This window comes from Magallana gigas, chromosome 3 (genome assembly GCF_963853765.1).
Source record: "Magallana gigas chromosome 3, xbMagGiga1.1, whole genome shotgun sequence".
In the NCBI taxonomy this organism is placed as follows: domain Eukaryota; kingdom Metazoa; phylum Mollusca; class Bivalvia; order Ostreida; family Ostreidae; genus Magallana; species Magallana gigas.
The window spans coordinates 50,222,524-50,235,000 of record NC_088855.1 but is presented as its reverse complement, the minus strand read 5'-3'; the positions used below and the strand labels follow the sequence as shown (position 1 = coordinate 50,235,000).

Genomic DNA, 12,477 nt, shown 5'->3' with positions numbered 1-12,477 from the left:
GCATTTTCCCCTCGAGATGTGCAATAGATGAAAAGCCAATATATAATTATCTGACTTTTGAATTTTTTAAATTATACGTTACTTACCAGAAAATGCAAAAGAACATATACATATATACTAGTATATAGGTCATATCGGGCCTAAACTGGACTCCTAAAATGAAAATCATCAATCTACTGTATCTATTTGTTTTCTTTGTACATTTATAAATGTAGTTTTTTTTTCTTCAAAGTTTTCATTTTGACCCAAATGCAAATAATATATGACATCATAAAGTTAACCTTTTCCCACCATGTTTGTATTTTTAGCTTAAAAGGGCCAATATCTCCATCCAAGACTTACAATTGAGAAAATACTTTTCTTGTTCAAAGTGTCGTTCTATATTTCCCATTCAAAAGAAGATAAGAAAAATGTCAATTTTTGACTGATTTTAATTGAATTTTGATTTACTGTTAATGAGTTACTGTTAATAAATCAATCAAACAAATAGGAACAAACTATCTTATATTAACTCTTCTAAAAATAACATAACAATTTAGGTACCTGAAAGACTTAAAAACTTTCATATAAAGTTCTTTTTTGGTAGATCTATAGTGGAAAAAATTATGAATGGCCAGCAGATTTCAAATTTACAACTCCCAGATCAATAGCTTACGCTTTGATTTACCGCGAAACCTATTTTGAAAAATAGAACGAATCTTATTTTAAATGTTTGGAATATTTTGAGAAAAAAGTACGTCAGGTTATGGATTAGTCCTATAGTTCTTTAACTGTTCGTTTTGTTTATGATTCAAAGATGCTGTTAAGTTATCATGAAAAAAATGATAATTTTGGAATATTTTCCATTTTATTTTTAGTCATCAAAGAGAATGCGACTTGCTAAGGGAAATAAGTAATTGCAGCATCTCCGGAATGAGCTCTAAATCCTTTCACACGTATATGCCGCTTTGATATCGGCGGATGTTTACGTATGTCAAATACTTTTAATCGGGCATTCATTTTTGTTTTTTTCTTCCGTGTACTAGTATACGTTTTTACGATATTTAAGCGAAATGATTCCAACGAAAACTTATTTTACATCTCAGGCTGATCAATGACAAAGTATGGAAAAGGTAAGAATTAGCTTTTTCTTTTACCTAAAGTAAAACCATCTACGGTATTTTTTTATATTAAACTTTGATACCTTAATACCAGGTGATTCTGAAATTGTTTTCTCAATATTGGAAAAAAATAGCGTAAAGAACCCCGTAAATATGACAAAAGTTATATTATAGAACACTCTGATTTGTTCTGCACACTGTGCTGATGTTAAAAAAAGAAAGAGAAGAAATTCCAATTCATTGATGTTAGGTACCAGTGCGAGGTTACTTATCTTACAGGTAGGTACTATGTTCAAAGGACTTTGTATGATAAGAGTCAAATTTGGCCCCATTGATTCAAGATTTTAGAACATGTTTCAGGTATATCAAATTGTTTTGCTATTTTGAAGAAGATTTGGTTTAAATATATTTTTCATCTATTTATGGAATTCTATTTCACTCGCTGGCAAGATATAGTGTCAGAAGTGACGCTATATTAAAATTAAATCAAAAATAGTCAAATATTTGCATTTTTCTTATCTTTTCGAATGGGAAATATACAGCGCAGTTTTGAAAAAGCAAAATCTTTTTGTCAGGTATTGGTCTTTTTTAGATAAATCTTTACTGAAAATATTTTGTTTGTTCCAGCATGCACACAATGTTTTCAGAAAAAAAACTACCTCAAAATGAGCCGTTTTAAGCCAAAAAATAAAATGAAAAACGGCGGGAAAATTATTTGTACAATAAAATATTATCTTCTATTTAAGAAAAATAATTTCTAAGTGTGGTTTTCCCCCCCAAGAGCATTGCCAGGAAGCAATTTTTTTTTCATCCCTATATTATAAAATTGAATACAAAAGATGTTAATGCCATTAATGGCATCTAAGTCATACACGTACATATCATGGTCAAAAGAATAGCCAAGGTAAAAATCGGTACTGTCTGTTTGCAAGAGCCTTTCAGACTCATGAACGTAAACATTGTAATTAAAGTGTTCTTTGGTTAAAATCACACTGTTGTACGCATCGAAAGGAACTAAGCTCAGAAGGCCTTTGCTGGTAATACATTGTATCTCAAAATGAATATATATATATATATATATATATATATATATATATATATATATATATATATATATATATATATATATATATATATATATATATATATATATATATATATATATATCATAATTTATCAGCAAATATGCATTGTACTATGATTTATCCGATAAGGCCGCGGTGAGACTATTAAAACTGTGAACAATAATCAATATTTAAATGTAACTTAATGATTTTGTTCATGATATGATTGTATTTAAAAAATTCAAACCACAATTTTTACAAACATATTTTTTTCAAATAAATGTTATCAATATACGATTCGACTTAAGATTGGTCAATGTTTACGTTCATGGGGCTTAAGATTTTCTATGTTTGTGCTTGAACCTCTAGCAATCGATCCATCAAAGTGGTTGCTTCCAAAATTAGATGTTGGTATGTTTTGTGATTGTTAATTTGTTTGCTGTTTAAATCGTACACAACATTTTTTTTCTTAATTTAAAACCCTATACAAGTTTTGTTTTATCGAAATATAAAGAGACTGTTTAAAAAACAAAGAAACAAGGATTAGAAATCAAATGAAATCATGCAATCTTTATAAGAGATGAGTTTCCTCTGTTCACCTCCACGCTAACAACACCACTAACCAATAGTAGGTTCTTATTCATGTGGTTTCAAGTTTCACATCAATGATCTTAAATAAAAACAGTATCAGTTGTCTACAGTAACTATTCGTTGTAATTAAATGGATAGATTTGACTTGCATGATTAGCATAACCATCCTACAAGATGGCGAATTACGTAAATGATAGTATATAATAACCGAGATCTTTCCCCATTACCTGTGTGACTTGTTTGTGAATTACACCAAATGTCAAATATCAAACTTTGAAAAAATCCTCTCGAATATGGTAAGTAATATTTTTTTTTTATTTCATTAGCAAATAAAATGATTATTTCTAATGACCTTAGGAAAAAAAATTTTGTACGAGTTTCACAGCAAATTCGAGAAATTGGAATGCATAAAAATTTGAATATTTTAAGTAGAACTTATTTAATGATTGATAAAAAAGGGCCATAAGTCCATAGTATAATGACAAACAAATATTTGATTTTCTAACAACATTGCAACAATTAAGAAACATTTTACAATGTATTATTTATATCTAGTATCTTTTTTATAAATTTTTACATCAGATCTTTTTTATTGTTAATTTGCTGTTTCATGTATCAATCAAAACAAGCTACCGACGCCATTTAAATTCTGTGCTAATTTCAAAAGTAACTTTTTCATAACTTTTAATCCTCGTATAGCCTTTCTTTAAGGAGTCAATTCTACTGATGTAGACTACTAAATTATAAATATACAAACATCGACAGAACAATTATTATTAGTCAAAGTCGACAGTGAGAAATGATTTGAAAACATGTTGCGAATTATTTTTTTGATGCTGTCATGGAAACACACCAAGGGACTGCCGTCAAATTTGTCTTTGCGTGTGACATCTTTTTCTTTAAGATATCGCATAATTTAATGTTTGAATCATTTCAAGCAAAATGTAAGTTTTAAAAAATACTCTTAAATTTATCAGGCATGCTCTGTGATACGTAATTACGTACCAATGTGAAAAGTCCAACTCCAGAAAAAGGAACATGTTTTTCTATCTTTAGAATATTATAGAAGTACATTTGTAAAGCATACGTTATTTTATATACATTCCCAAATACACTTATTTTAAAATATCTATTGATCCTAAGTTCACAATTTGGTTCCAGTCAAACTCTTGCCACAGGTATATAGGTTTAGCATTCCATTTTAATTAAGAATATATGATATCTTTGAAACATTGCTTCATTATTTAATGCGCCCACCTACCATGGATCTAATGAATGAAAATGTACCCTTGAGCGAAAAGTTCTGTGATCTCGACTGCTTATCAATATTGGAAACCTACGAATATACCAGAAGGAAAATGTTAAGGTTTTATTTGAAATTTAAGACCAGGAAATGGTTACCCTGTAATTGAAAAAAATTAATTTGAGCAAACAATTTTTGTTCTTTAAGAAATTGTGATTAAAGTACATAAAAAGAAAGACTAAAATGAACACAATGGTTCGTTAAGGGGAGACCGGACATTGGTCATGAGACTTTTATTGACAGTTCTTAAATTAATAAATATAATTAGCGAAAACTTCCACCAAATAAATTAATTGCAGAAAAATAAAAATTTAAAAGAAATTCATATTGCAAAAAAAAGGGGGGGGGGGGTGTACTATCAAATTATCTTTGCCGGGGGGGGGGGGGGGGGGGGTAATTCATATCAAAATGTATCCTTTGCAAGGTAAGAAAATAGTCATGAAAATAATATATGTTGTAGGGGACATCTTAATGTTGATTTGCCAAAAAAGCAGTAAAAAAAATACATTGGCAAATAATTTTACACTGCAACGTCCTGTTCCCTTAATACGTTTGATATTGGAAGACATAATTCATTATTCATTTCAAAACACCCATGCAAAGTTAATATGTCCATTAATAAATAAATACATAAACAATCGCCTCATTTATAGCTTTTGAAGATTCTTTTAACATCGTACTTAATTTAGGACGTGACCAACAGTGCACCTGTATTAGATTGATTTTTTAGGACTGGTTACATTCGTTAACACATAAATGTATATCTAAATAAAAAGAGATTCAGTATTCAGCATTCAACAGATTTTTATCACGTTGGCACTCTTTCTACCATTTAGATCTTCTTGGCTACCTGCCACAAAATATCACAGATGGTCAGTTGCCATCTGTATCGTTGAAAAGGTATTTGGTCTGGCATCTTCAACTACCTCTCATGGCAAATTGCCAAAAAACCCCGCTCTTTAGCGCATAGAAAATGCAATTATTATATAAGAAATTTGATAAAAATATACAATTTGAGAATATTTTTCTTTGTTCGCCAGAAACATTTATTATACGTACATTCACGTTTATTTTCTTTTTGGTTAAATTCAAAAACAAAATATGCATACATATTTACTCTTAAAACTTATTGAATTTTTTTAAATTGCAGGAAAAATGGATATTAACATTAAGTATTTTCTTCTTCTTGCTTGTATCGACAAACTGCCAGCATTGTTCACACAGACTTAGCGACGATGAGTTTGAAAGACAACTTCAGCACTTACACTTTGAAGCCCGCGGAATAGAAGTTCTAAACAATACATTTAGTCAGCCAATTGACAATTCGCGGTGCCTTAACCCATATCTAGATGCATCGCCTGTGTTTCTAAACGAAAGATCTCTTTGTCCCTGGGATTTGGTTGAGGACGTTAACGAAAATCGGTATCCCCAAGTTCTTCACTTTGCAAGATGCAGATGCAGCAGTTGTTTAGATGGGATGGGAAATTATGAATGTAAACCAGTGTCTTACCGGATTCCCTTGTTAGAGAAGCGATGCGTTGACGGTGTTTTTCAGTACGTGAAAACATACCTAGACTTACCTGTCGGATGCACGTGCACAAAACCTCGAGTCATCCAGGTTTCCAAAAGAATTCAAAATCTGCATATAAAACGAATGAATTTCCAAACGCTACGACAAAAAATAAAGGGAACTTACTGATCATTAAGTCATAAATACTGTATAATGGCAAATAATCACGATGGTTTTAATTTCACTATGTTCGCGATTTAATATTTTCCTGGGAAATTAAACCCACCGTGAATACTATCATTAGTTTTGAAAAACGTTTCAATGCTTACATATTCTGATCAACTGATTTTTAAACAGCGTGAAATTAAAACCATCGCGATTGGTACTTTAATAGAAATCGTGAAATTTTAACACCGTAGAATTAAAACGACTTACAGTATTAGTTAAAAAACCTATTTTTCTTAACCCATGGCTTTAGCAATTTGATTTGTCTGAAAAATTGTAATAAAAAATAATCATCCGAAATATAAAAGTTTATTAGATATCAAAGCACGTTTACAATCACATTTTTTATAGATTATTATTGTTCACTACTTTTTGAGATGAATAAACTTCTGCAATATTCGGATGTGTTTATCTTCTGAAGTTTTTTATGCCTTTTTTTTTTTAAATCGTTACTATCTGTGTCATACAATCCTCCTCCTTTGTTAGTAAAATAACATAAGGATACCATACACTTGTGTTTATACCATTTTTCTTTTTATTGTCTTACCAACATACCATTTTCATTTTTTTTTTCGGCTCATCAATAAAAGAAAATTATAAAAAAAAAAACCAAAACAAACGATAATCTTTTTTAAGTTACTATCTAATATTACATTAAGTGATTTTATTACTAGTATTTAAACTCATACATACAGTGACCTAAAACCAACATATTATGGTTAAAATAAAACACAATATATCTGTAAAAAGAAAAGAAAAAGAAATCAATAATACTTGATCTCTGGAAATGTATGCAATGTAGAAGAATTAGCAAAACAAGTACAGAGCATTTTACCGTAGTTGACGGAGCATTTAACCAATCTGTTTCTAATCAAAACGACAAAACATTCAAATAAAAGTGTAGTAAAACATAAAAAAGTATTTATTACAATTATTCTTGCAGAGACAATAAAGGTATCAAATTTCAATATATATATATATCAAATATTAAATGTCAAAGGTATAATATCAGGTGGTAAATGTTAAAGGATTTTTTTACTTCACCAATTTTGCTTAATTTTTAATAAAATACATACAGACTTGGTTTTTAATGATATACAATGAAGTGTTTCTAAATGACGATATTCTAACCGACCGAAAACTTCCCTAAGCAAATAGTGACGTATATTATACGTTTTACCTGATCAGCGTTTAGACCTAATTGTAGATAATGACGTGTAAGGTCTGTTAACCATATTCTCATTTGCATATCTACTATGTTGGCTGACGTCAGTATAAACAACTTCACCCTGATCACTGATGGAGATCTTTTTGCCACGTGTTTTAGGCATGTTGAGGTCTTTGGGTTCTACGTACTCGCCGTTCTCCTGATTCATTGTATCCCTGCCTCCCGGGTTATACTTTGCAGTGATTTGATCAATGGGTAGTGTGACAGCTGGTAATACAGTGTAATCGCTTGAATCTTTGTCGTGAAGGGACACCGGGGTAAGGTATGAATCTTGTCCATTTTCACCAGCAAAGGAAGGGGTAAGATACTCATCTTTGGAATAACTTCCAATATTACCATTATTCTGTGGCCCGTTCCTGTAGTTAAGGTTGCTGACTTTAGACGTACGATTTTCGTCCTTTATTTCGTCGTAAACCTCCTCTTCGTGGAGATGGTGGTTATGGGGAAATGAACGGTATCGATCGGCCCGGAAACCAAGTGGTGATTGACCATGGAAAAAATCATCATGATGGGCTTTATCTTTTTTATCCTTTTTGTTTCTGCAAGGGGATCAATATTTTATGATGTGAATATCTGCGTGATACATTATAATGTTGTGATAAGAAAATAGACTACGCATTATAAAAAAAATTGTTATTTCGATGAATACCACTCATTTACATGAAGTTTATATTAGTACAAATGTATATTGAATAACGTTTGGACAGGAAATTTTATTCTTAATTCAAGATAATTTTGGTACACATATTTGAATAATATTAAGTCATTTTATTTTGATAAAGTCGTAGTTACATGTTGAACATTACGCACTTTTGAAAGAGGAGATAAATAACGCCTATAATGACAAAGAAGGTCACCAGACCCCCTGGTATCCCGGCAATCAGTGGAAGGTTTTCTGCAAGAAAAATCACAGGGAGATCATGATTCATCTGTTTCTCGATAAAAATTCATTACGATTTTCATAACACCATTACTGACAAAGTATCAACTTTCAACAAAGATAGCTGGTTTGGAATATATTTTGTTAGCCTTGAATAAAAAAGCCCAAAGTATAGAATGCTATCGATTTTTGGTTTCATTTTTGGGGAATAATTATAATGGACGTTTCAGGATTTTTTTTAAAAATACAAATCAACAGATTTAATTCTAAGTGTTTATTTTACTGAGAAGACCAATATATGTATATACATATCAAAGACAGATAAAACATTTACTGTTTTTAACAAGATATGCTTTTGTAAAATTCTGTAAGCTATTAAAGAGTTGATCAATATTGATTCTTTAATGAAAGATGAAAACATATCATTATTCGAATAAACTTCATTCAGAATGGCGTAAAAATACAGTAAGTTTTGCTTTAATATTTAATTTTTCACGTTTTCCTATTTTTAGTTGATTTGATGATAAGCAAACCCCCCCCCCCCTCCCCCCCCCCCCCCAAAAAAAACCCCCATAAATTAGAGCATGTATTTAACTATCTTCGGAAACCCACGTCCATGATCAAATACTGTTACTGACCGTGGGCCATCTTGCTGAATTTTTCTCGTACTCATAAAGTCGTCGTTTTATACATTTACCTCCAAACATTATAGTGTTTCGTTTTATCATTGGTGATTTGAGAATGATATATATATATAATGAAAACAAAAAAGATTCAAGACTGAAAGTGGGATTCCGACTATGGTATCTGACCCTATTAAAGACTGAAAATCTGTAAACAGGTCTAATGAGCAAGGTGTACACAAACCTTTGAAAAAATCGGACGTCTGAATTGTCTCTGTGGTGGTGGCCCTCGGTGATCCCGAGAACGTTGGTGAAGTATGAGTCACTGCCAGACTTCCTGTAGTCTGTGGCTGATGAACACAGCCTATGGAAAAATGGATCCCAAGTTGCTAATTTTTAGATTTATATGTTTTTAGTTGTTTAGCAAAAACAAATTCGTAAAATCTAAGATTTTGACAATTCCAATAGGTTATGCATAATTTTGTGTAGACGCCGTAGTGTTGTAAGAAACCTGAACCTACTGTCTGTTACGCAGGTTGATCCGGCTTCAAAGACACGTATGTCGTCAATTCCAATGATGCTGTAAATCCCCTGGCCTCGTAAAGCGTGAATTCTAACCTATTTAAAAAATTTAATCCACTCTGTGTATATTCTAGCTTTTTTCTTTAATCAGTTTAAAGTGAACTAGTTTTTTAAATATACAATTATATAATATTAGACAAAATACATAGTAGTATGTGAATATTATTAAAATTTGATTAAACGTCAATTACAGAAAAATGTAACTTTTTGGTACCTTCAGTTTTGTGTCAGTGTTAGCAATGGAAGGTAGTTCGATCCCATTACAGTGCCACATGTTCCCTAAACTGCCATTAAATTTTTTCACAGTTTCCCACGAATTCGCTGTTGTCTTATAAACTTCTATCTGGAGGGACCCCATCTGACTTCCCCACATATGATAGGCCAGAAACAAACAGTTGTCGTTGCTCTCTTGGACTGTAAATTCTAAGATTGCGCCACTTTCTTCATTTTTTTCCTCATAGAAAAAGGCATAGAAATCTACGATGCAAAATGTACATTGCCATAGCGATTTTTATCTATATTAAAGCACTAGTAGTTTGAAATCACTATATTCATTTACTCCTATTTTGGTATATGGATATTATTAATCTAAGGAATATTGTTTATAAAGGTTACCTAATTCAGATTCTATGCATCTAGCCAATGATAGTGTTTTCTTTGTTAATACAAGCTCATGCAAGTATCTAGTTGTGATTCAAAGAACAAAGAACAAAACCAGTGACAAATTAAACTGTTGTCATACAAACCTCCTTCAAAAGCCTTTTCTGGACCAGACTGTTCTAAATTGCTTTTAAACTTTGACACCGTAAAGTTCTCATTTTTCCAACCACATGCATCACCTGACTCGAAGTTGCATGATACAGTTTCCCCTAAAAGTAAATAACATGTGTTTATTTATGTTCTTCCATTGTCGTTATAAATTGACTCAACAAAAGCATTTACGTGATTGTTGCCATTCATCTTCCTGCAACACTATACGCTTTTTTCAGCGCAATGGCTTCAATTACACAAAATGGCTGAAGTTTTGTGTAGTTTTACAAACACCTAACATGGATGTTATCTGAATGTTTTCTTCATATTTGCAAATAACTTTCCATACAAAACTTAACGAAAAACAAGACTGTTTATTTCTATGTTAACTGATTTATCAATCTTTAAAGAAAATATAATATCTAATCAACAGAGTATTGACAAAAAATGTATCCCTATTTAAAATACCCTATCCTTTTTTTCTGTAGAAAGAGATTGTCAATTTTTCATTCATACTTAGTTTATTGAACAACATAATATTAAATACACTTACCTTTCTGTGGAACTTTCCAAATAAATATCAAAAACCACAGATATAACTTCAAGGTTGTCATCTCGAAAAGAGATACTGGTGTATGTCAAGGTTCGATAGAAGTAAACGACAGGGGAAAATCAAGCAGGAAGAAAAATAACAATACAGAGGAGGTGTGCATCCAACTTTTTTTTGTACATTACTATAGATAATATCTTGATATGTATTCAAATACATTCGTTCTGAATCACTGCATCGAGATTTTACTGACAAAAGCTGATTCAACAAGCATTCTGAGAGTATTGCATAAGCAATACACGTTCCCAACCGGTTTGTGGAAATTTGTGAAAACAATGCACTGTTATACAGAATATCGAACCCGAACATTAAAAAATTGGAATATAAAAAATTAATTTTCTCGGAAATATGTCAACCAGACGCTACAAAAGTGTAAACTTGATCTGTTGACATTTTGAAGCTGTTTAGCAAATTTCATATTATTCCTCAAACGCATAAAGAAAAAAAGTGTGGAAAACTGAAGTGGGACAGACAGACGGACGGACGGACGGATAGACGGACTGACGGACGCAGAGGAAAGCTATAGCCCCCTCCGGTGAAAACCGGTAGGGGACTAACAAGCATTCTGAGAGTATTGCATAAGCAATACACGTCCCCTACCGGTCTGTATTATTTTATGAAAGCTTCGAAGCATACATATATTTCAAAACTGTTATACCGAGCGCAGCGAGAGGCGGGCGAAGCCCGCCTCGCGAAGCGAGGATTAATGGTAACACGTATATATAAGAAAATCAGTGAAAAATGAAAGTTGAATCAGGGGTACTAAGGCCAAAAAAAAATTCTTCCAGCCCTGGGCGCCGCCATATTGGCAGCCATTTTGTTTTTAAAAAGTTAGCTCGATCATTGATTGACTGGTACTTATCGATGTTTATTGCCCCTAAACTCGATTAAAATGCTCCGGTGTTTCAATAGAAGGTAATTTGAATTAAAAGTAATAAAAAAGGACACCAGATAAGTTTCAATAGTGCTTCAATCAAGAAACACGACTTGTTCTATGTATGTCTTATCAAATTATCAGATGGAAAATAAAAACATTAACGTCAAGGAACTGATCTTTTAGATACTTAATAAAATATTTAATTTTATTACAGCGGCATTCATATGACTTTAATCAATGAACAATGAAAGAAGAAATAAAAAAAAAATCGGGATCACGTAACTCTCTTCGGCTATTTCCGAAGACAAAACTTGAACGTTTTTCGTCTGAAATATGACGTCATAATGTAGACTGGGCACGCGACGTTTAGTTTAACTTTGACGAATGAATTGAGTAGGCAACCATGCAGGCGGATCCTTCTGTGTGCGTTTTAAGATTTTATTATACAAAAATCAAACTGCACTGTGTTAAATCCGCGCTCGGTCCAACGGTCACACCGTTTACATATTAAACGAGATGATATGCTTTAATCAGAGAAAAAAGAACAGAGGAAATTCAAACTACATCGTTGATATGAAAATGAAATAAAAAATGGGTAAAATACTCTTTATTTTATCTCATGTAATTTCGCCAAGTCCATTAAGTATTTGCTGTTAGAAATTTGTGAAAACAATGCACTGTTATGCAGAATATCATTTCTTACCGTCTTCTGTACCCCGAATAAAGAGACCAACCCGAAAACGAACCCGATTGTAATACCGAGCGCAGCGAGAGGCGGGCGAAGCGAGGATTAATGGTAACACGTATATGTAAGAAAATCAGTGAAAAATGAGAGTTGAATCAGGGGTGCTAAGGGCTAAAAAAATTTCTTCCAGCCCTGGGCGCCGCCGTATTGGCCGCCATTTTGTTTTTAAAAAGTTAGTTTGATCATTGATTGACTGGCACTTATCGATGTTTATTGCTCCTAAACTCGATTAAAAACTTTCCAATGTTTCAATAGAAGGTAATTTAAATTTTAAAAAATTCAAGTAAAAAACAGATAAGTTTAAAGAGTGCTTCAATCAAGAAATACGACTAGTTCTACGTATATCTTATTAAATTATCAGATGGAATATAAAAACATAAACATCAAGG

The 12,477-nt window shown here is 31.9% G+C and overlaps 1 protein-coding gene across 1 annotated transcript; it reads right to left on the bottom strand.

Annotated features, from left to right (window-relative positions):
* Positions 1 to 6,410: 6,410 nt before the first annotated feature.
* Positions 6,411 to 10,741, bottom strand: LOC105321586 (uncharacterized). The gene is made up of 7 exons (XM_034480703.2): positions 10,410 to 10,741; positions 9,853 to 9,975; positions 9,321 to 9,583; positions 9,046 to 9,142; positions 8,769 to 8,888; positions 7,832 to 7,916; positions 6,411 to 7,560 (listed from the first exon to the last, which is right to left on the bottom strand). Exons 1-7 carry the CDS (start codon positions 10,468 to 10,470, stop codon positions 6,978 to 6,980), a joined length of 1,332 nt encoding a protein of 443 aa, XP_034336594.2. The 5' UTR covers positions 10,471 to 10,741; the 3' UTR covers positions 6,411 to 6,977.
* Between the last annotated feature and the right edge of the window lie 1,736 nt (positions 10,742 to 12,477).

Bases quoted from the DNA above. Each gene is read 5' to 3' on its own strand.
- LOC105321586 (XM_034480703.2), bottom strand. From the start codon at position 10,470: ATGACAACCTTGAAGTTATATCTGTGGTTTTTGATATTTATTTGGAAA. The intron at 8,889-9,045 runs GTAGGTTCAGGT...ATTTTTCCATAG, and splicing joins ATCAACCTGCGTAACAGACA to GCTGTGTTCATCAGCCACAG. The intron at 7,561-7,831 runs GTGCGTAATGTT...ATCCCCTTGCAG, and splicing joins ATTTATCTCCTCTTTCAAAA to AAACAAAAAGGATAAAAAAG.